The sequence below is a fragment of the Narcine bancroftii genome, chromosome 2, assembly GCF_036971445.1.
Source record: "Narcine bancroftii isolate sNarBan1 chromosome 2, sNarBan1.hap1, whole genome shotgun sequence".
Lineage (NCBI taxonomy): Eukaryota > Metazoa > Chordata > Chondrichthyes > Torpediniformes > Narcinidae > Narcine > Narcine bancroftii.
In genome coordinates this window covers 173112682-173137936 of record NC_091470.1, presented here as the reverse complement: position 1 = coordinate 173137936, position 25255 = coordinate 173112682, and the positions used below count along the sequence as shown (strand labels likewise).

Sequence of the window (25255 nt, the reverse complement as noted above, 5' to 3'; positions counted from 1 at the left end):
CAATAATTTCTGTTACAAGTCCAGAGGACCCCAAAACCCAGCAGCAATAGATATTCACCACGACAAATGGTTACTTAAACAAAAGTTGCTTTTAATTATCATTAAACATGAAAACAGAATCACACTTTAACTTATCACTATTGACTTAACTGACAACCCCCTGCTAATTCTAAGCGCACGTGTATGTAATGTGCGTGTAAGTTCAGAAAAATTAATTGATTCACAGTCCAATCTCACTTCTCATTCCTCCAAGTTCACTGGTTGCAGGCAATTCTTAAACGGTGCACAGATTTTAACATTTATAAAGTTCACCAGGCTTTGACGTTTGAAAGGTAAATGGCTACCACTCAGGAAGGTTCTTGTCAATTTTCAGAGAGAGATTTGTTGTACGTTGGATACCCAGCCACTTCAGTGTCTTGATGAAGAAACTTTCCCCCACAGGGTACTCCAGATGATAACCTCTTTCTTTCAGGTCACCACAGATTTCCTTCTTGTTTCTCTTATTTCAAGTGAAACATTAGGCAACCAGTCCTCTCCTCTTGCATGAACCACAAGAGCTTTTTCAAGGCTGAAATAAGCACTCACAACTCATCTTCCAAATGAGGTTTTCCACAAGCTTGCCAGCTTGCCCTGTTTCAGTCCCCGCTGCTGCAGCTGACTCTAACACTGGAGAATTGATCTCTCATCTCTCTCTCACAGAAAGAAAACCTGTTTGTCTCTCTCTGCTGACAAAACCACTTGACCCTCTTAAAAAAGTAAGTTCCCTTCAAGACAGAATTTGGATCTCACAAGCTCTTTCATCTGCTGTCTTTTTGTAAACAACAATCCATTAGTAAAGTCACTTTCCAAAGCTTTTGCAAAGGCTCTGGGGCTGACATGTCAAGCATTAGCAGACCTCCAGCATTTTAAATAAGATCGGTTTTAAAGTGTTTGTATGTGATCTACATTAACAATCCTTGCCCACTTTATCTCCCAAAAACATAACTATATTCTGTCACACTTTTCCCCTTCAAAGGAATTTTAACTCGAGTTAAAATTCAGTTATAACTAAACTGTCTTTAAAATCACTGAAGAGATAACAATACACAATATATAACATTTTATAATAAAGCAACCTAATGTTGACAGTATATTTTTCTATACACGATCAATTTTAACATCTTGACAACAATCTGCTATCACATTATTTGTACCTCTGATATGATTAATTTGCAGATTATATTCTTGTACTATTAAACTCCAGTTTAACAATGTTCTGTTTTTATTCTTCATTTTATTCAAAAACACCACAGGATTATGGTGTGTAAATACCACAATTGGTTCATGAGAGGTACCGAGATATACATCAAAATTCTGCAGAGCAAATGATAGACAAAAGTTCTTTCTCAATAGTGGAATAGTTCCTTTGATTAACATTGAATTTTTTTTGAAAAGTAGGCAACTGGATGGTCAATTTCATTAGGCTTTTGTAATAAAACTGCACCTGCTGCTCCCTCCCTGGTATCCACTGCTGAAGAAAATGGTCTGTCAAAATCAGGGTTTTTAAACACAGGATAATGGCATAAATTTCCTAAGCTGTCTGACAAACTTAATCCACACAAATTTCTCCCCTTTCTTCAAAAGGTTGGTTAAAGGAAGAGCAACTTCAGCAAAATTTCCCATAATATCCTGCCATTCCTAAAAACCTTCTCACTGTTTTCTTGCCATTGGGAATAGGAAACTCAGAAATTGCATTCACCTAAGCTTGAATAGGTGCAGCTTTGCCATGACCAATTACATGACCCAAGTATGTTACAGTGGCATTTGCAAATTGATGTTTTGCTAAATTAACAGTTAAGTTTGCTTTGGATAATCTTGCAAACAATTTGTCCAATTCCCTTAGATGTTTTTCCATAGGCATCTTTATGTGTTAACCCTTGGATTACCAAATTAATCATCCTTTGGAATGTGGCAGGGGCATTTTTCATGCCAAAAGTTAACACTTTATACTAATATAAACTGGATGGAGTTACAAAAGCTGAAATATTCTTTCCTCTCTCAGTTAATGACATACACCAGTAACCCTTCAACAAGTCCAACTTAGTAAGAAATTTAGCTTTCCCAATTTTATCAATACAGTCATCTATTCTCGGAATAGGATAAGGATCTGTTTTAGTTACTGAATTAACCTTCCTGTAATCTGTACAGAACCTAACAGTTCCATTTGGTTTCGGTACCAGAATACAAGAATTCCAATCTGAGTTCGAAGGTCTAATAATATAATTTCTCAACATATATTCCACCCACTGATCCATGATTTTACTCTTATGAATGTTTATTCTATATGGGTGTTGTTTTATGGGATTTGCTTCTCCCACGTCTACATCATGATAAATCACTGATTTCCTTTTTGGCACATCAGGAAACAAATTTGTATATTTCAAAATTAATTCTTTCAACTGCATTTGTTCTGTGACTGAAGATGAGTTTCCTCCAAATTTTCCAAAATTGCAGAGTTAGACAGGCGCACAGGAACCATGGCTTCTTTAAGGTTACCCTCACAAGATTCTTATTCCATAATCTTATCATTCATAACTTCCTCAACCCTGTCAATAACTAACATCTCTGATACAGATTGTTCTCCACTACCCTTATCCTCATAATAAGGTTTCATTAACAATTCACCTTTCAAGTCATATCCACGAGCCGTTTCTTTAATCTCCTATTCAGTTACTGCTTTGTCCCTTAAGCCAACAAGATCTGTATCTGTCCTCTGTTGTTGAATTAACTCTTTCCTTGACAAAGAAAAATCCTTACTCTTACAATAATCCCTGCTCTTTCAAAACTATTTCAGAAGTACTGGGCAAGTCTCTATCTACTGGATCTTCCTCAGCTTCCATCATTTTCTTAGACAAAGACCTTGTTACAGCACATGCAGAATATATCTCACAATCCTCTTCAACTTCATCCTTACTAGGCTGATTTGTTAATCCCAAAACTGACCCAACTTTATCCTCTGCCAAATCATTCCCTTATAAAAACAAGACACCCTACATAGGTAACTTTGAAATTGCTCCTACTACAACAGGACCTTTAACTAATTCTGAATTCAGTGCTACGTTAAGAAGAGATATTGACTCTACCTCACCTCCAACACCTTTAATCAAAGTTGTCTCCTCCGTGTCAGTCCTTTGATCCACACTTAAAACACTTTTCAACAACAGTGACTGAGCAACCCCAGTATGTCTAAGAATTTTAACTGGAACCCGTGATTTTCCCTCCTTTACTGAAACCAAGACCTCTGACACATAAGGTTTGAAAACACCCATGACACCCTTACCAGATTTGAAACATCTGCTCTCTTTAAATTCAACTGTCTGAATACATGCTTCTGGTAAAACATCCTTTTCTCATCTCTTTTTCAATGCTATGACCAGATTTCTTACAAAAATGACATACAAATCCAGAAATTCTGTCCTTTCCCACCTTACCTTCAACTTTTCTCTTAATATTCTCCCCAGACTTCATTTCAGGTTTACTAGTCTGCTCCACGTTAACCTTCTGAACAGGCTGACTAATCTGTTCCACATTAACTCTCTGAAAAGGCTCACTATTCTCAAATGTATTTTTGTGAATTAGGGCAAATCTAGCTGCCTGTTGCCACGTCCCCACGTTTCTCTCATTCAGGTATAATTTAATCTCATTTGGGACATACCTTTTAATTTCCTCTAGTAATATCAATTCACTCAATCTGTCAAAATCATTATTTATTCCTTTTGAGGCGCACCAACAGACAAAACATACAGATTTTCCTAAAGTAAAATTCATACAAGTTTGATTGCATGTTTTCACCAAACTCCTCACTTTTTGTCTATATACTTCTGGAACCAACTCATAAGCTTTCAATACTGCTTGTTTAACAGTATCATAATTTGCCACTTGCTCTGTAGTCAAACTAGAGGATGCAGTTTGTGTTTTTCCTTGCAATACACTTTGGAACATAAGAGGCCATTTTTCTTTTGGCCATCTTGAGCTCTCAGCAACCTTTTGAAAAAGCTGAAAAAACGTATCTATATCTCTCTCATCAAAAAGAGGAACTAGATTTACCTCTCTACTAGATTTTTAAAAAACCTCTTCGCAGGAGTTACAGCCTCAATTCTCTTACTTCCCCATCTCAATTTTTAATACCTCTAATTAAAACCATCTGTCCCTTTCAATTTCCTCGCTAAGTCTTTCAGCTACCTCTCCCTCATATTTCCTCCATTTTTCAGCCTCCTCTTTGTTCTTTGGCCTCCAATACCCTCTGTTTCTCTCTTTCCTCTTCCACCCTCAGTTTCTCCAACTCCAAATCCAACTCAACAGATCTATCCTCCGGAAAATTATCTGTCTTTATCAACAAATTTTCTTCCACCCATATATTTCAATATAATCCTCTGTTTTTGTATTTTCCTTGTCCAATGCTTGACTTCAGTCAACTTTAATGCCTTAGAAATAACCATCAGTTCTACTTTTTTTCTTGCTCTGCAGCTCTGCAGGTGATGCTTGTGACAAAAATGCATCAACATCCATTACTGCTGTTTTTCCACACATAAGCTTTAAATTAGCATAAAGATACAATTAACTAATAAATCACAAAAACTCCAATTTTCAATTCGAAAGGATGAGTCCCCACAAAAGGTTACGAGTCCAGAGGACCCCAAAACCCAGCAGCAATAGATATTCACCACGACAAATGGTTACCTAAACAAAAGTTGCTTTTAATTATCTTTAAACCTGAAAACAGAATCACACTTTAACTTATCACTATTGACTTAACTGACAACCCCCTGCTAATTCTAAGTGCACTTGCATGTAATGTGTGTGTAAGTTCAGAAAAGTTCTTTGATTTACAGTCCAATCTCACTTCTCATTCCTCCAAGTTCACTGGTTGCAGGCAATTCTTATACTGTGCACAGATTTTGACATTTATAAAGTTCATCAGGCTTTGATGTTTGAAAGGTAAATGGTTACCACTCAGGAAGGTTTTTGTCGGTTATCAGAGAGAGATTTGTTGTATGCTGGACACCCAGCCACTTCAGTGTCTTGCCCCCTTAGGGTACTCCAGATGATAACCTCTTTCTTTCAGGTCATCACAGAGTTCCTTCTTGTTTCCCTTATTTCAAGTGAAACATTAGACAGCCAGTCCACTTCTCTTGCATGAACCACAAGGGCTTTGACCAGGCTGAACTAAGCACTCACAACTCGTCTTCCAAATGGGGTTTTCCACAAGCTTGCCAGCTTGTCCTGTTCCAGTCCCAGCTGCTGCTGCTGACTGTAACACTGTAGAACTGATCTCTCTCTCTCTCTCTCTCTCTCTCTCTCACACACACACACACACACACACAGAAAACCTCTCTACTTGCAAAACCACATGACCCTCTTAGAATAACAAATTTCCCTTCCAGATAGAATGTGGCTCCGACAAGCTCTTTCATCTGTTGTTTTTTTTTGTAAACAACAATTTATTAGGCATTTGGGCACTCTCCAAAGCTTTTGCAAAGGTTCTGAGGCCCCGACATGTCTAGTATTAGCAGAGCTCCAGTATTTTAAATAAAATCTTTTTTAAAGTGCTTGTATGTGACCTACACTAACAAACCTTGCCCTAAATTATCTCCCAAAAACATATCTAAATTCTGTCACATTTCAACTTATGAGTCCCAGAACTGAACCCCTTCGTAAGTCAGGGTCTACCTATATGAGAGATATACAAGGCTGCAATGCACCCATTCTAACGCAAGAGTCTGAAAAGTAAGAGTGGTGATTAACAGAAAGGAATATGATATGGTTGCTATTTTGGAGGTGACCAAAAGGTAGGTAGGACTGACAGGTTAACATTTCAGGGCAGTGAATCTTCAGATAGGACAAGGGTAAAATGAAATAAAAGGTGGCATTATCATATTAATCAAAAATGACCATATCGGTGGAGCTTAGAAACAGAAGCGGGGCGGGGGGGGGGGGGTGGACAGTCACTTCACTGGGGGTGTACTAACAGTTAACTAAGGGGCAGATGTGTATCCAAATAACATGGAAGCGTAAAAACAATAATGTAATAATATTCAGAGATTTTCAATTTCCACAATATTAATCAAAATAGCTTTAAGTGTGAAAGGCTCAGATGTGGTGGAATTTTTCAAATGAATCTAGGATTTTTGATCCAGTGAATAGTTTGTCCTCTTGGAAGGAGGTGGTGCTGGATCTGGTAGTTGTAGCCAGCAAGTGTCCATGGGAGAGCAGCATAGACAACCTGCAGGTCTTTAAATTGTATTGGACAAGAGCAAGGTTAGACCGAACATTTAGCTCCTAAAGGCTGATTGACATAACTTGGCAAAAGTAGTCTGGCAGTTGCTACCTATGTAGAAATGTCTCGAGGGTGGCCATCAAAAACAGGGCCAACTTGTTCTTATAGTGATTAAGGGTAAGGCCAAGAAGTGTAACACACTTGGATATTAAGGATACTGGGCTTCATAGATAAAACTGGCAGAGAATAGAAACTGGTGAGTATGGAAGGTTACGTAAAAATTATTTGGACAGTAATGAGGAGCACAAGATGGCACTGGTGAAGAAAAATTGCAAAACATTTTCATTGTATATTGAGGGAACAAGAGAAAGAATAGGGACCATGAGGGCAAACTGAAAAATTGTGCATGGAGATTAATTAAGTAAATGAAGAATACCAATTTGTATTGACAATAGGACTGGATATTACAACTGAAGAATTCAGGGAAGGATACAGTGGAGATCTAGAACATGAGATGAAAGAGGTATGATGCAGTGTGTTCTACCAAGCTTAAAGATGGACAAATCCCCAGGGCTTCTTTTAATCCATACCATTTCTCCACCTCCACATCACTTTCACTCAAAGCAAATATCAAATATCTCTTAAAAATATCAATTCTACATGAACCTTTGATGACCCGAGCTCTTCCACTATCTCTTCTTTCTGTGTTGCCTGGGGGTAAAATTTCTTTCAGTTAACTATTGGGAAGGTCAAAGTTATAGTCATAAAACCTGAGGCTAAGTATGTATGGGAAGGCTCTAATGTATATTAAACGAAAGACATTAAGTTATACTTGCAGTCTGATCATATCAATGGAACATCACAATGGGCCTCAATTGGATGGATCCTTAGATCATTGATGGGGAAAACATGGGGCAGACAGGGTAGGGCAGTGCTTGTTGAACAACAGCAAGATGAAGGTGGACATGGATCCAAGCAGTAGAGGGAAGTAGATTGATCAATGACAATGGGGCAGGAGGAGGGAGGGGAAGAGATCAGTTAGAAATGATGGGTGCAGCAAAAAAATGTACATGTGACTTTGGGCATGTGCCTTGGGTGATGAAGGCTACTGGGCTTGGTTTGCAGACAATTAGAAGTCAAGGCAAGCAATCAGGGGAGTCTGCAAATATGCGACAGGAGGAATGATAATTGATAGAATAATTCAACATTGGATTGGGAGAATAACTCTTCACGCAGTGGAAGAAATGCTGGCCAGCGTGTTCCTCTGGAGGCTGCCATAAAATTACAACTCATACAATTTATGGCAGCTCAGTGGTTAGAGCCTGGTTTTGTAAAGCAGAGGTCGCGAGTTTGTTCCTCGTTGGAGCCTCATTTCTGCAAGGGGCACTGGACAATTTTTCTTATGGTAGACAAAGTTAAAGAATTTCATGTATGTCACATTCTAAATGTAGTATTACGTGACAAGAATGGAACCTTCACCTTTATTTCTACAATATCATACAACTCTTCACAAAATCACATAAATGTTGGCTTTTCTTTAACCAAAATCAATGACATTTATATTAAATTAAAAATGGATACTCTCAACGTGAATACAGTTTCACAGTTAACTGCGAGTTTTACACACCTCCAATGTAAACCATCTTTTTCCACAGCTGCGTTTCCAAGATCTTGTCGTGGGGATAATTGCCTTGGTCAGTCATGAAGAGAATCATCACCATTGCAGCAATATACAGGAAGAGGCAATTCCCTCCAGTCAAGACAAAGGTGGAGGATAAGATTGCTGATGCGTAAGGGCACGGCAGGCCACGATAGACAAATGGAATTCCTAAAAGGAAACATTAGCAAAAGACCTTAATTTTATGTGGGGAAGACACAGATGGCCAGAATTTTGGGCTGGTTGAATGGTCCATGCAGATTGAAGGAGAGAAGTTTTAAAAATTGCCACTTTTATTTAAGGAAAACCAAAATGGAAACAATAGGTTTGAAAGCCCGCTTCCTGCTTATTTTAGTAATAAAGCTATTTTATCCCATTTCACCCTCTGGAATTTTGGGGTTCTTGTCCATAGGATCATAGAATTGTGAAGCATGGAAACAGGCCAGTCAGCCCAACTCATCCACATGGAGCAGTGAGTATTCTTCCATAATAATCCCATCCCTGTCGCCTTTGAAAGAGATGATGAAATAACAGGAGAGAGAGAGAGAATGTGGGGACTTGAATTTGGCCTGGAGCCTCATATGCCTTGGTGATTCAAGTGTTCTTAAATTCTGTCAGCGATCCAACTTCAATAACTCCCTCAGGCAGAGCACTCCAGGTGCGTGGCTCTCTGGATGGAGAAGGTGCCCCTCCTATCCCCTCTGATGTACTGCAGTTGAGGTCTCATCAAGGTATTATAATGTCAGAGCTCAACCCTTATTTCTGAATTCAATATTCGACTAATGAAGGCTAATTTTCCGTGCTCAATCCCAACCCCGTTGTTTATTTGATCGATGGACTCACACAGCACACAAAAGTGCTGAAGAAACTCAGCAGGTCACCCAACATCCATGGAAAACAATAAGCAGTTGAGGTTTGGGCCTGGACCCTTCTTCAGGTGTACCGAAAGTCAGACAGACAGCTGAATAAGACAGTGATGGTGGGTAGAGGGGAGGGAAGGGCACAAGCTAGTGGGTGATAGGGAACTACAGATGGGAGGGAAGAGGAGCTGAGAGGTGATGGGGGAGAGGGCAAAGAAAGATGCTCTCTGATAGGACAAAGGAAGGGAGCTAGAGTCAGAAAGATGAGGAAAAGTTGGAAATGAGGTGAGGGGTTACCAGTAATTGAGAGGTCAATAATGGTGCCATCTGGTTGGAGACTTGTCGAGATGGAATATAAGATGCTGTTCCTTCAATTTACTTAAGGCTTCAACCTGGAAGGATATGAAGCTATGAGCAAGACTTATCAGTGTGGCAATGCAGTGTGGAAGTGAAGTCATTGACCACTGTGAGGTTCTTCTTGTTGCAAAGGACAGAGTGAAGGAGCTCAACAATGTAAAGGAGACATCAGATATAGTAAATAACCCCTATAGATTCACGTCCCTAGATTCCCCAATGTTTCATTTATCCCACCTCTCAGAATTTTCTCACTCTCCTCCCTATTACTGATTATTCTCATGGTCTAGTTAATTGAATTGTTAAGAAGGCATATGATATGTTGGCCTTCAATACCCATGGAATCAAGTTCAAGAGTGGTGAGGTAATGATACAGCTATATTGTTTGATCCCAAATATTGCATTCAGTTCTATTCACCTCATTGCTGGAAAGATGTAGATGCTAGAAAGAGGAGATTTACACAGTTGTTGCCTGGATTGGACAGCATGCCTTAAGAGGATAGGTTGAATAAACTTGTTCATTTATCCTTGGACAGATGGAGGATGAGTTGTTTAAGATGATGAGAGGCACTGATCGTGTGGATGGCAAGATGCTTTCCCCCCCCTCAGAGCTGAGGTGGCTGACACGACAGGGTATAGTTTTAAGGTGCTTGGGAGTGCTGGGTGACGCAAGAAGTAGGTTTTTCACAGAAAGTTGGGGGGTGCTTAGAATATGGAGCCAGAAACAGAGGCAGAGACATGTACAATAGGATCTTTTAAGAAAGTATTAGATGGGTACACGGAACTGAGAAAAATGGTTAGGGAGAAGGGAAATTCTAGGCAGTTAGTTTATTAGGTTGGTACAACCATGTGAGTTGAAGGACCTGCACGTTGCTGTAGATTTCTATGTTCTGTTCTCTAGCAACAACTGTGTAAATCTCCTCTGCACCCTCTTTATAGCATCTACATCTTTCCTGTAATGAGGTGAACAGCACTGAACTCAATATTCGGGATAGCTGCAACATTACCTCACGACTCTTGAATTTGATTCCATGGGTATTGAAGGCCAACACACCACAGAGTGAAGGGTAAGAAATTCAATTAACACAGCAACATATCATTAACTCCTTAGACTCTCCAACCATACTTGGACTAAATTTCTCTTGAGAGTTAGAAGCCTCAAAGTGTGAATGAAATATTCCTTCTAAATCTGACATACAACTTCACTTATAGAGGTGGGAAATCTGCTAAATTGAAGATGAAGAACATTGCACTGGAGTTGAATATTTTGTGAACATTGGAAGTGGTGGTCGAGGCTGGTATAATAGGAATATTTAATAGATAGGCACATGGGATGTTATAAAAATGGAGGTTTATGGGCTGTGAGGATGAGAAGCTCCAGATAGTGTGGAGTAGGTTTACCTCCTTGTGGGTCGAAGGGCCCGTACTATGTTCAACAGCAGGACCAAACGTTCACAGGCATTTTCTCTGCGCCTTCCACTTGCCCTGGATATTAACCCCGCTATTGTCCTTCTGGTATGGATTGGTAGCTTTTGATATCCCCTGCTCTCATTGCCAAGGCCTTGAAGCAGCAAATATGGGGCATGAATGGTGATGTCCACCAGCAGCAGAAACTAACATCCTACCCAAGATCATTCCAATGGTCTTAAAGACCCCATATCATTAAAGGTCTTTCCCACTCTTTCTAAATATTTATGGTGATCAGAAACATTTAGAAATAGTGGAAAAAACATCTAAATAATTCAGAAATATTAAACATTGTTCACAAAAATTGCAGAACGAAAATTATGGTTCATTGGTGTGGCTAAAAGAGCCACTGCTTCTCAGTGTCAAAAGCCCTGGTTCAAACCAGAACTTGAGTTGTTTCTGAATCGAGTTTCCATGTTCCCTGCTTTCCTGCATCTTTCAATTTCCTGCCACAGATTAATTTCACCTATTATGTTGGTCAGCCGATGAACCTGAGGAGAGGTTGATGGGAATGCTGGGAGAATGAAGTGAGATTAATGTAGGATCAGTAAAAGGGATGTGCATGGACTCAAATTGTATTTCACTATAACCAAACATTTGTTATTGAAATTTAATACATTAACTCATTTGGAGTTATGAAACCATGCACCTAACGAGTCAATTTGGGGCGATTAAAACAGTGGTTTTCAAACTTTTTCTTTCCACCCACATAAAAGAAATCACTTACTAATCACAGAGCACCTATGGCATGGGGATTACTTAAAGTGGAATGTGAGTGGAAACAAAAAAATGAGGACTACTAACTTAGATTCACTAAATTTTAATTGAAGGATGACAATCTCATTTAATTGAGAGGAAGCAGAATAGATCTGTCCTCTGTGCCAACCATCAAGCTGAGAGGCTGGATTCTATCTGCTAAGGACATTACAATACATCTTTGGATTTGATTAAGGGTCCAGGGATGGAGCATAGAACAATTCAGCTCAGGAAAAGGCCCTTCAGCCCAGGAAATCTGTGCTGTACACAGTCAAATTTAACTAAATCTCTTCTGCCTGCACTTGGTCCAGTTGATCTATTCCCTGCCTATCATCCAAGTACCAGTAACCCTCCTAAACACTCCTATCAAATCTCCTTGGACCACTAACCCCAGCAGCCCTTTCTCGGCATCTAGTGTGTTCTATGAAAAAAACAAACACTTGCCCTACTCATCTTCGAACACCCCCCCCCCACCTTAATTGCATATTCTTCAGTACTTGACATGAGTAAATGCACCCCATGTGATTATCACCATGCTCTGTCTATCCATGATCTAATAAGAAGGCAGGTAAATCTGCAGGTAGCTGGTAGCTTTTTACGGAAATACCAAATCGCCATCAGTGCAATCTTTTAGTAGTTGCTCTTCGATAATTGTTAAGAGAATTTGCATAAATAATTCATTTAGTCTATGAAGTTTTAAAAAAGAGATCAACTATAATCCTTAAAATTCAAAGAACAAATAAAATGATTTCTTACCACTAGAAAAGAAGCAGAGACGTATAAACACAGCCATCACATAGCAGATGATGAAAATGCTGCTCAGTACACTATGGGCTTGTAATAATAATGAAGTTGCAATGCCAAATGTTGTGAAATCTGCAAAATCATCCAATTTGGCCCCTGTAATCAAATGGGAACAGAACTGTTCAGTTATATTTTGTGACAGATTCAATATGCAGTTTGTCTGACAGTCAGATCCACGGCATATGATTCATGAATCCAAACATCTTGAACTCAGAATGGGTTTTCCTAGTGTATCCAATACACTCTAAAAACCTAGCAGTTACCTTATAGAATATACCTCAGAAAAAAATTCCAATTCTTCTTTGCTGAAGAAACCAAAACAGTTCTCCTTATGTTGATTTGCTGTCAGCTGGCATGCATACATTTCCTTAGATGTTCTAAAGTGCTATTCTACATTGTTCAAAGACAGGACATATGATTTCAGATTCAAACTCTATCCAAGATGATCACCTCAACATCATTTAAAGAAGCCCACTCAGCAGTACAGAAATGGTTGCTGCATTTGGAACCTGATTCAGAGAAATAAAGGAAGAAAAGTTTGCACTCATAAGGAAGCCTTTTCTTTTGCAGGTATCAAAAGTGTGCTGTAGCCAATAAAATGGGAAAACAGAAAACACTGGAAATGCTCAGCAGGTCACTAGCATCTGCTGGAGAGAAACACACAATTAATGTTTCAGTTCAATGACTTATCAGGACTGAGAACAGTTTAAGATGAAGGGAGCAGGACATTGTATGTGGAGAGAACAAAAGAGAACAATATCAATGGAGGGAAGGGAGAGATTTAAAACAAACTCTGATTCTATAACAGATTTCCAACATATAACCATTTACAGGACAGAAACAGGCCAGTTTGGGCCTAATAGTCCATGCTAAACATGTTCTCCTGTCTTGTCCCACTGACCCGCATTTGGCCCATAACCCTCCACACCTCTCCCATTCATATACCTATCCAACCTTTCCTTAAGTATTAACATTGATCTTGCTTCTACCACCACTGCCGAAGTTCATTCCATACCCCCCCCCCACCCTCTGTGCAAAGAAATTCCCTCTTATGCTTCCCTTAAACTTTTCTCCTTTTCTTCTCAATCCATGTCCTCTTGTTTGAATCTCCACCACTCTCAGTGGAAAAGGCCTATCCACATTAACTTTATTTTTCCCTCTTATAATTTTGAATACCTCTATCAAATCACCCCTCAATCTTTTACACTCAAGGGAATAAAGTCCCTGCTCAACTTTTCCTTGTAACTCAAACCCTGGAAATATTCTTGTAAACCTCCTCTACACTCTCTCTCTCTATACTGTTTATATCCTTCCTGTAATTCAGCAACCAAAACTGCACACAATATTCCAAATCTGGCCTCACCAGTGCCTTATACAATTTCAACATAACATCCCAACTCCTGTATTCTATACTCTAATTTATGAAAGCCAACATACTAAATGCCTTCTTCACCACCCTATCCACACGTGATTCAACTTTCAGGGAATTATGTACCATGACTCCTACATCCCTTTGTTCCATTGCACTCCTCAATTATCTACCATCTGGTGCTCATTTAGTTTTCAAATGTAGGCTAGGTGACTCTTGGTCAGTTTTCATGAATGAACTTGAGCTTCCAATTGTTTGTCACTTTAATTCTTCATCTCATTTTGTAAGTTATGAGGGGCAGAGATAGGAAATGTAATTTTTTTCCCCAGGTTCAAGAGTCTAAAATGAGAGGGACTGGGTTGAAAGTGAGAGGGGAAAGATTTAGAGGGGATCTGAGCCTAACCCTAATGTTTCTCAAACAGAGGACCATAGGTTTATGGAATGAGCTGCAGAGGTAAGTACAATTATAAAGTTTAAAAACATTTAAATAGGTTTATAGATAAGAAAGTGTTTGAGTAACATGGGTCAAGTGCAGGCAAATGGAATTAGCTTTGATAAGCATCTAATATAGCATGTACAATTTGGGCCAAACAGCCTGTTTCAGTGCTGTATAACTGAATTTACTCTGATCTTCAGGTCTGGTCTTTTTCAATGTTCCAGTGCAGATCAATGTAACCTTGTAACTTCTCCATTCTCTTTCTCTAACTTAGGACATTTTGATCAAAAGGTAGTACAAGAAACTTAAATAAATTCAGTTTTGATTACAGCTAGCTATGAGGAGCAGAAAATGATGCTGGCACCATTATAACAAATAATTCATCAAGCCATATTTAAAAGGTTTTAAGTGATAATTGAACTGATAAGAATTCCATAAGAAGTTTCATAGATCACATATTTCGCAACGCATTGCATTCAGTAATTGTTCTTTGCAGTTACACAATACACCACTTTAACAATGAGTCACAATCACGTATATGGATTTTTTAAAAGCAGGTTGCACATTCCTCTTAAGCCATGTTCTAATTGCTAACAACTTCCACCATCTTTATCATCAGTATTTGTGGAAAGAACAAGATAACTCACGTGAAATATAAACCACCTTTTTTTCTCCTACTGATGCATTTTGAGTGAAACATTTCCAGGATTTTCTGCTTTTATTACTTTTCTATTTAACTAATGACAATTTCTACTTGAAAGGCTTTAGCAATACAAATACACCAATGGACGCAGCTGAGATCAAGAACTAAATGTATCAGTTACATTTTCCAAACTTGTTTATATGGCATAATCAACTAATATGCCCCGTGTTATGCCTGAAATAATCAATATCCCTGTTTTAATGTAATTTGATCTTTTGTGAATTCTTATTTCTTGGTGCATAAATTCTATACAGGCCAGAAGGAAATATTCAGTTAGATACATACCCCCATTTAATGTTATACAAGATGAGAAACATGCCAAAACCTGGTATATCTTGGGACCTATGCTGGGACATCATCTCGACAGATTTCTCTAACTATTTTATATAATTTTTAAGAATTTTGGCAACCATATAACCATTTACGGAGCGGAAACAGGCCATGTTGGCCTTTCGAGTCCGCACCGGTTCACTGATATTGTGCGCCCTCTTCAGGCATTGGTCCCGGTAGATCTTCATTCAATAACGATGGGCTAATTCAATGCAGGTGGAATCAGTCATAGAAATGTTTGTGAAACGTGCAGTTCAATACTTCTGGGCACATTCAATACAGGGTCAATCAAATGTTAATCTGGAAATGTATATCATACACAAGAGACTGGTGCACTTTGGCTACAATGCACCCTAACCAGTCATACAACATCAAATTTTCATTAATTCTTCATTTTATCTTCCTTTATTATTTAATTCCTTCTGTTTTATTGTACTTGATTTGTTGTGATGCAAAGATGAAAGACTGTTACTTGCAGACTTTAAAATGTGTAGAACTCAAGAGTCCTTATTGTAACTCCACTTTATGTAAACAGTTCAGTAGATAAACTACAACAGCATTCTGTTTGCTCTGGTGTAAACAGGAACATAAACATTTATGTTCCTTTATCTGTCCTGTAGAATTGAACTACTTGACTTGTAAGATTCAAGGATTATCAAAGTAAATTCAATAAGCAGACAGAGTGTTCTCATCCAGAAAACTGCAAATTATTTGTTATAGAGTTTCTGCTGTGAACCCAGCCTTGTCCATTAGCTGTCAGATAGGGCCTGGTGGAAGAAAGTACAAAAGGAAACTGGGGATACAGAGTTAGTACTCATGTGTTAAATGGGTTTTAATTTGGGCGATGGCATGGGCAGTTGGATCTTCAAAGTCATTTGGCCAGGAGTATTTGATGGCAATAAGGATGATCTGGAAGGAATCATCCTTTCTCTATTTGAGTTAGTAGGTCATCGTTACCTCCAATTAACTGTCAGTTAACTCTGAAAGTAGATTATATCTGTGGCATATAATCTCATTGTAATGACCTTATTTTACCTCCAACTTTACTAAAAGTGGGGTCAGGTACAAGATTGCTAATCAGCCAAACCTACCTGTTTTTGTAGTTAAGATTTGTTTTGATTCTCAAAATTCATTTTCAATGTTTCAACTTTAACGTGTGTTTATGCTAGTTGTCTGTGACTGAGGTTACCACAAGACTGACAAAAACATACCTCAGAGAGTTGTAGGCCTCATTAATTGTTTCTATGCTTCAAGATTCAATAACTTCAAAACAGGGAAAGGTTATTCCTTGGCGTGTAGAAAAATGAGGGGAGATTTGATAGAGGTATGCAAAATTATGAGGGGTCAATTAAAAAATAAAATTAGACATACAGTATACAAGCTCTTCTGGCCGATGAGCCCATGCTGTCAAATTACACCCAATTGACCTACAACCCTGGTACATTTTGAAGGGTGGGAGGAAACCCAAGCACCCAGAGAAAACCCATGGAGACACGGGGAGAACATACAAACTCCTTACAGACACCAGCAGATTCAAATCCCAGTCGCTGATGCTGTAATAGCGCTGCGCTAACCGCTGTTAACATTTTAACATTTAAGAAAAATTTGGATGGGAGCAGTATGAAGGGATATGAACTGGGTGCAGGTTCAAAATATATATTATAAAAATATATTCCCCAATATATTTTTCATTATTTTTTATTTAAATTATGTCCCACAGTATTATAATAAATGAACTAAGTATCAGGATAGCACTGGAAATATGGTGAGCCTGATGCTGAACCATTAGGACTTGATTAGAGGATTATTATGTAACATTTTAAATTTAGTATTACTTGACAATAATGGAACCTTTACCCTTTTATCAGTCTTACTTATTGGATGGCAAAGTTTGCTGATAGCATCAGAATGTGGCAAGATTGCAACCGTTTAATTTTAGAACTCTTACAGTTAGGTAGCACACTTGTTTTATCCCAATAAGCAATTGTTCAGCATTATTGGGGTGGTTATAACTGAAAGGGCTGAATATTTACTGAAATCTGAAAACTTACCAAGAGCAGAACAAGCATTCAGTTGCCTTGCAACAGCTCCATCAGCCAGATCAAGAAGAAATCCAAAACAGAGAAACCAACATGCATAGAGATGTTGCCTACAGAATAATAATTGCATTATTTTTAACAGCAAAATATTGATATTCAAGACCCTCCAAAAATTTAAATTGTACTATTGAACTATAACATACTTCTATTTTCACCATTGTATTTCATATCCTTTGAGAACCAACTGTATTATAGTATAGTTCTTAACACTTAAACAGCACTTTGCAGGTTATAAAAAATAAGCAGATCCATTACATTCAATGTTTTAACCAACTTGTTTACTTTTATATAACTTTAAATGAACCACATTTCACTGCAGAGTGGAAATCCCAGCTCATGTTATACAGACGTCACATCCTTGTAATAATGAACTGATTCTTTAAAATGCTTCCTCCAATACTGAAATATGGGACGTCTTTCTCTTCTCCTTGTGACAAGTAGGAAGACTTTTGCTGGACGCAGCAGATGACAGTTAAGCACAAGACCTGCTGGAAAGGGAGTCTTGGAACAGACAAGGATGAGGGGGTCCTAGATGAGATACCCAAAATTATGAAGGACATAGACTTTTCCTCATGGTTAAGTTATTTGAAACTAGAGGACAAAGATTTAAAGTAAAAGGCAAAGATTTTAGAGAGAATCCCAAGGTTGATTACAATCTGGAGCACATTATCTGACAGGGCGGGGGGTAGGTATTCTCACTTGAATTGCCAATACATAAAAACCTATGGGCCTATATTATGGTATGAGTCTTGACTGGCATTGACCTGATAAGCCAAAATGTGTTTCTGTGATACATCTAATGTATTGTCATACCAGTTAAGGACCCCAGGAGTTTCAAATCACTTGTTGAACGAGCTTGTTGAACGAGCGCTTGCCTCTAGTTGTTGGAATCATGATAAAGAGACATGGGCTTGAAATTTGGAGGAGAACTTGAACTATTATTACTTTACCACGGAGACTACAATATGGTGGCTACATTGGGCTGCCAAAGATTGGAAGTTCTCTAATAAAAGCAGAAAATGCTGGAAACACTTAGCATATCATACGGCATCTGTGGAAAGAGAAACAAGGATAACATTTTAGGTTGGAGAATCTTTAGCAGTCCTGATAAAGAACGGCTCTTGACCAAACACTGTGTGTTTCCAGCATTTTATAGTTTTATTTCCTGATTTCCAGCAACTGTGGTTTTACTTTAATTTTCACAAAAACTCTCTATCTACACAGTGTTCATGTTTTCAACATTACCACTTTCTCCTATGAATACAAGTAATTGAGAGCAGGAGTAGACCCCTGGACCCCTCAAGCTGGACCTCCCATTGAATTCCATCACAATTGATTCACCCCAGATCACAACTTTCCTTCTGTACCTGTCCCCATGGCCCTCAATGGCGTGAAGTTCAAATTTTTATCTATCTCCTCTTTAAACACCTCCAATAATCAATTCTCCACAACTTTCCTGAGGAAGAATTCCAGATATTCAACATTTTCTGTGAGAAAAAAAACTCTATGGACGTCAACTTTAAGTCACCCCATCTTGTGACCCTATCCCTTTGCATGAAACTCTACTTGTGGAAGCATCTCAGCATCCATCTATTGGGATATTAGGTTTAATACAAAATGTCACATTTATTTACACCAAAGTAAAAGCTGTGAAATAAGGGCAGTTAGAGAGAAGGAGAGACGAAGAGAACATAAAACCCCTATTATCATGAATGTGGAGGCCATCAAGCCTTTGACTATCAGGAAGTCTAATAGATGGGCAAACGTGCTGCTCTTTATCAACTTTTTCCTTTTCCTTGAACAGAAATTCTTTATCAGCTTCTAAATCCAACTGTAGCCTACAAACTAAAATCCCTGTCACAGCACCATGAAGCAATGAAACTGACGACCACTGTTAACATCCAGTCATAGAAGAAAGGCAGAGGGATGCAGTTTGAAATCACCTCATTTTCTAAACACTTTAAAAGTATTTAATCTGCTGGCTCTTGCTCCTCGCCCATTGCTTTTTCTGCTCCTGCCTGAAATCCAGTGAGACAAGAACTCAAGCACCCATTTTGTGCAACCCATTGCTTGTGATACTTTCAGCCAAGTCCAAACTTAAAAGGGTTTAGGGAGATGGTGCAGCTTATGAAGCACGATGACATGTAGTCAGCGTGACAATAAATAAGTCGTCACCACTGGTCAAATGCACATGACACACTACTCAATCTGGAAAAGGGATGCGTGAAGGAAGGCAATGTTTTTGCCTTCATCTTCATATTCTTTCATGGCAAACCATTTTAATCTTCTCCAGCCTTGTATCACTTACGATGGCAGTCTCCTGTATTTGACTTTTGTGAGAAATATCATTTTGACCCAAGTTTACCATTGGTACATACACAAAAAGTATTTCTGAAACTAGGTAACTGAATAGAGTCACGATGGTTACTATACAGACGGAGTATATCTTTAATACGTACCCATTTAAGGTACATAGAATTGAAGACAGTCCCATGACCAGATTTGTGAGAGAAAGTGCATTGGCAGCATTCTTCCTTGCAAATTCTTGAACTTGGATTCGGCCTGCCTGCTCGCTAAGAAACAACTTCTTAGCATGGTGAAAAATACCTAAAAGCAAAAGTGTAATAAATTAGGTAACCACAATATTAATTCTATGAATTTTCCAGAATATTTATAAGGGAATAGATGGGTTTGACAAAGAGAAAAAAAAAACATGATATTGCTAGCATTACAAGCTCCTCAACCTAATAATAGGAAGTGAAAGTCTACTCAGATATAATGAAAGTTGATCTACCTGAAAGATTGTGGACAAGCAATACATTTCTGGATTTTGAATTGATGTAGACATTTCTTCCCAATCTCCATTAAGGGATCAAAATGACTAGCTGTAGACCTGCTGTTCAGTCCATTAATGTTCATGAATTTGGAAGGACCTGTCAGCTAACATCTGAAGTGAACAAATAAACAAAACTTGTGCAAAGGCACAGAGCCCAAGGGAAACTACACAGAAAATATTTATTTATGTTTATTGATCGTATTTCAGAAAAGGGCCATGGTATCAGTAGACATACATTTGCTGTGAAAGAAAGGGCAGATGTGAATTTTATTCTAAAGGGGCATCTTCTTGCATGGGACAAAGAATGGGCATGTGGCTCAACAATCCAATAGGGATGTCGTGATCTGATTTAATATTCTGATATTCTCATTAGTTTTTGTATCAATATCAAAAACAATTAATTCATATTAATTTACTGTAATTGGAATTCAGAACATTTTCCTCAAAAATGTGGTTCCCGATAAAGAAAGCCCATAGAGTTTAGTTTAATGTTTTATTGATGCATTCGTGGCATCTTTATGTTTTGAGAGGAATTAGGCAACATTGAACGTACTTGAGAAAGCAAGAGTTCTATATACAATAGATATCAGTATATGTAAATTTCAAGACATCCCTACCTTACACACTTGTCCAATACAACCTCAACATTGCAACAAAAAAAAATAGTAGAACAATTTTGAAAGTGCAGATATTGCAATTGTTTCTTTGAACCTGGATGTCCTGGGTCAAAAAGCTTAACATCTTGTATTGGCTGTGGGCATTATGAGGTGGATCCAGACCTGTCATCAATATGCAACTCTTGTGGATGTCCAAAATAATCAGTTTGTCCCTTACATTTGACAGGCACTAAAGTACTTTGAGCCCCAGTATCTACTTTAAAACCAGAATCCCATTTGGAAAATATACTTTAATTAAAGGGAGTTAAATGACAAATATTGCAGAACAGTCCAATAAAAGAGAAAAAAGATTCAGGGCTCAGACATTCCATGCAGAAATAAAATCTTAAACTTTTGATGATAACTGAATTAATCAGTAATCATTGTAATTAATTTTCAAGTAAAATCAATGAGATGTTTAACCTTCTTCCATTCAAAAAATAAAGAATCCACAAAACTGTGGATTTAAAAAAAGAAATAACGTATGTACATTGTTAATTGAAATGGATTTTAAAATGACAAGAAGCATAATTATTTTTTTTTCTGCTCAGCAACAGTTGGACCTAATCTACAAGTTGATATGACTTCGATTGATAACTCCTGGCTCCCAATATCTTTATATTATTTTCATTTTCTCCAGTATCTGCTTCCTAGAACTAATTTTTGTCTTTCCAGCTAAGAGTAAAATACGTCAAAGTGGGTGGCTCACCTCTCCTTGTAATCTCCATCAATTGTTGCATAACTTAAAGCCTTTTGGTAGCATGTGTTGCCAGTGGGTACATGAAATCAAGGAAACTACACTATAATTGGAAACATTTACAAATGATTAAATAAAGCTAATCTGCTTTAACTAAAATCACTAAGCACTATTTTTTGTAACTAAACTCAGATAAGCTTGAAACTTTACTCCTTTGGAATTAAAATTTAATCAACTTTATAATGGAATCACACAGATGGTATATGTTGTAACAGTTATTTTACTTAAATACATAACAAATATTGAGCTGGTGAAAAAATGGTAAGAGTGAAGACTTTAAAAATGGAAGGGTAATTGAAATAGCAAGTTTCCATGATTTTACTCCTTATTCTACCTTTTTCTGTTAAATTTAAGTGATCTATGGGTCTTTAAAAGCACAGCGTTTAAAAACTCCTATGGACTTGAGCAAAGTCGTGTGTAAACCAGCTGAGCAGGAGTATAAAATATTTTACAGTAGTTTCAGAATGGAGGGATAGGAAATTGAATCTGAAAAGATTTTTTGATGAGATAGAGATGGTGATTAAAAAAAAGAAACAATAATGGTTAACAATTATGGCTGTGAGGGGAATAATTACGTAGCTGATCTAGGGTGAAATGAAAAAAAACTGCAATGCAATATCTGGAGTATCAGCTCAGAAACGAAACAGTTAGATGGACGGATGATGCGAGAAATGTGGGGATTTCAATTACACAAACTACCAGAATAAAAAGAAACCACAAGGTTATGGGTCAAGGGTGAGAAAGTGAGAATAAGCTATTTTTGGCTATCATGACCCAAATTGTCTCCTCCTATGATTCCCAGCTTTCTGAAGATCCTATTCTTAAGTTTCTGAGGACTAACACATGGCTAAATATGAATTAGTGATGGGAAGAAGATAGTGGAGGTTTGTTTATAAATTATCTGAGAGCCTGGAGTTCTCTTCTAATATTGATCACAGTTAATCCTTCCAATTAGAATGTTCACAAAGGAATGGCATAAACATAGTATTCATTAGTTTTAGATACATGAACAGAAGATGAAGTATATTTTTGAACCATTTAGGAATGAATGGAAAAATAGTTAAACTATTCAGTGGTTGAATTAAATATGCTGGTCTTTTACAAATCAGCTGACTCCATTGAAATTTTTGTCAATTTCAATTGCAGCTTTCCCCAACCTACTAAGCATATTTCAAATAAAACAGTTAAAGACTTCTCTCTATCCCTCTCCCACTGCCCATTCCCACCAATGGACATCATGCTACTTTACCACATTTCCCAACTTTTAAATGTGCGTGCTTATTAAATACCTAAATGCTAAGCTTTACGTGGGAGACAGGCTTAACCTTCAAGTCCTACTATTGTGTTTTGCACCCTGCACTTCACGTGTTTTCCAAAGCCAGCCAAGTTCAAGTCTTTCTCGATCTGAAAGAAAACAGCAGATCAGAGCAACACAGAAGGCAAGACTACATTTTAAAATGTTTGCTAAACCAGTTTTGCAGAGACCAGAATTCCTTCATATAAATGGCATGTTCAAATCATACCTCCCCTATATTCTCTTGTTCTTAGTGTTTGAACTGAATACATATAGAATAGTTAACTCCAACATTGATCCACCATTGGAAAAACTAATTTATACATTTAATGGAAATAGATATCATTTTCAGTACAGACATTTATTGTCCATCTTTATTGCCCTGAATTGAACAGGAATTAGGAATCAACCACAGCAATCAGTTATGTAGTATACTGTTTGAATGTCACAAGTATACCAAATTATTTCATAATTTAGTATGATTTGAACTGTTACAATTACTTGTCATAAACAGCATTTTTTCATTCTTCGTGATTCAATCTCTACATACAAATGATATGTCTGATTCGGAAACATTGCAGTTGAAGATATATGACGAACAGCAGCTAGGTGGTTAACTGATTACTCCCAGCCTCCACTACTTATTTCTTTAAGGCTCCGACAGCTTAATGGTTAGACCACTGTAAACCAGGGGTCGTGAGGTGGTTCCTCGCTGAGGCCTCATTTCTGTGAGGGCTGGACAAGGTGGCGACTCTCTTGTCTTTCTTATGGTCGACAGAGTTAAAGAATTTCATGTATGTTACATTCTAAATGTATTACGTGACAATAATGGAACCTTCATCTTATTTTTACTCAAGGTCTTTTGAAGCAGGTGGTAGTAAGATTTTGCAGACCAAAAAAAGACATTGCACATACCACCAGAAGTCCAATTCCTAAGTAAAACAGAAGCAATTCAAAGGTTTTGGAGAAATATCAATCTGATACGATAGCCACTTAAAGCTAAACAGAAACTATAATATCCTGACCAATACTTGAAGCGTGGTGGTGTCAAAATAACACAGTGCTTTGTGAAACTTGTCAACTATTCTATGTACTGTGATGTAGTAAAATGTGGGAGGTGGTAGGATGGGGAAAATCACAAATTTATTTGAAACACATCCACAGCACAAATAAAATTAATTTACATGAACTTACCGTGTTTTAGCTTTGAATGTGTCTAGTACAAAATTTTTTGTTGCTCTTTACTGAAATTTTAAAATCATATTTTGTTCTACAAGGTTTCTTGCAAAGTGTAGCAACAGTTAAGATCAGGCAATGGTTGACAGAATCAGTATGCTCCATTTTTGGTGTGCTAAATCATCGTTGCATGTCATAAGTATATCAGATAAGTTTATTCTTCAATGATAAAACAATGTGCATTGTTGCACTTGGGCATAAATTAACATTGAACAATGCCTGTGTGGCTTGCATCCCATACGGTATGTTACATATTACACTATGTGCAAGTTTCCACGAAAATACTTTGAATTTTATTGCTGATTGCTGAACAGCAAAGGCAGCTGTGCCTCAGCCCTTGTAGAGGAAGTCTTCCGTAGCAGCTAGACATTAGCCGCACACAATAAAACTGCCATGAAGATGAGAATGGCAGCAGGGGGAGGTGGAGAGTTCCTGCATATAGGACAGAGACTTGTACGTCTTCCCCTCTCATGGTAGCTACAGGATCAGACAGCAGTTGCTATGGAGACACAGGCAAAATGCACCTAGGTGGAATATATTTTCTATCATTCCGAAGCTGCTTCAAGCAGTTCAGGAACAGTAAGGTATCACCCAGAAACAGTTTGCCTTTTCGAAAGTGGCAAGGTGCTCACCATGAACAAGAAGATGCTACCTGTAAGTAACTCACAGCACTGAATAAGCAAATAGATACAAAACCTACTCTCCACAAACAAAGAAATTCTGTACATTGCCAGATTGTTTTTTTTCTGCACAGAGAAAGATAGAATACATAATCAACTTTAGGAGTATACATAAATAAACACAGGTGCTGGAATCTGGAGCAAAAAAACTGGAGGAACGCAGGCTGAGCAGCATTGATGTGGGCAAAAGGAATTTTCTGTGTTGAGATCCTACATTTGGAGCTCTGGATCTCAATGTCATATTATGAGCACAGATTTGTCTGGAAATCATATTGGAAGGAAGGACTGAATAGAGCAGGGACGAGACATCCACAAATGCGTTAGCCACGTCAGCTCTGGGTCTAGAGGTTAAAACAATGGTCGTGCAGTCTGAGTAAAAGTAGATCAGGATACCATCTTAATGAAATTGTCAAGCAAGCCAATTATGTTCCACTTTGCTAGGGCAGCATTTTGCCTCTCACCACACTCTCAAACAACACATTTACAGTATCTGTGCCATGATGGATTCTATTATGTAAGTGCCTCTTATCTGTCCTACATGATCTCCATACTGGATAAGTCGGTCATAATCATACAGCACAGAACAGGCACTTCGGCCTGACCTCGTCCATGCTTACCAATGTGGTATCCTCAGCTAGTCCTATTTGCTGCCTTTAGTTTATAGCCTTCTTATGCCCTTCCTGTCCATTCTTTTGAATGTCAAAA

General features: G+C 38.0%; 1 protein-coding gene across 18 annotated transcripts in view; it reads right to left on the bottom strand.

The window, feature by feature from the left end:
* The window catches only part of tmem269 (transmembrane protein 269), a 149706-nt gene that overhangs the window by 12965 nt on the left and 111486 nt on the right, over positions 1–25255 (bottom strand). For 14 of the 18 annotated variants that reach the window (XM_069919134.1, XM_069919133.1, XM_069919141.1 and 11 more), the window contains 6 exons: positions 22630–22744; positions 21293–21383; positions 19551–19698; positions 17044–17141; positions 12107–12250; positions 7884–8084 (listed from right to left, as the gene is read on the bottom strand). In XM_069919134.1, the coding sequence (XP_069775235.1) occupies positions 7884–8084; positions 12107–12250; positions 17044–17141; positions 19551–19698; positions 21293–21323 (622 nt within the window). In that variant the 5' untranslated portion in view covers positions 21324–21383; positions 22630–22744. Of the gene's footprint in view, positions 1–7883; positions 8085–12106; positions 12251–17043; positions 17142–19550; positions 19699–19885; positions 20039–21292; positions 21384–22629; positions 22745–25255 lie in introns of all 18 variants that reach the window. The other 4 variants (XM_069919147.1, XM_069919146.1, XM_069919148.1 and 1 more) reach the window with 4 other exon arrangements.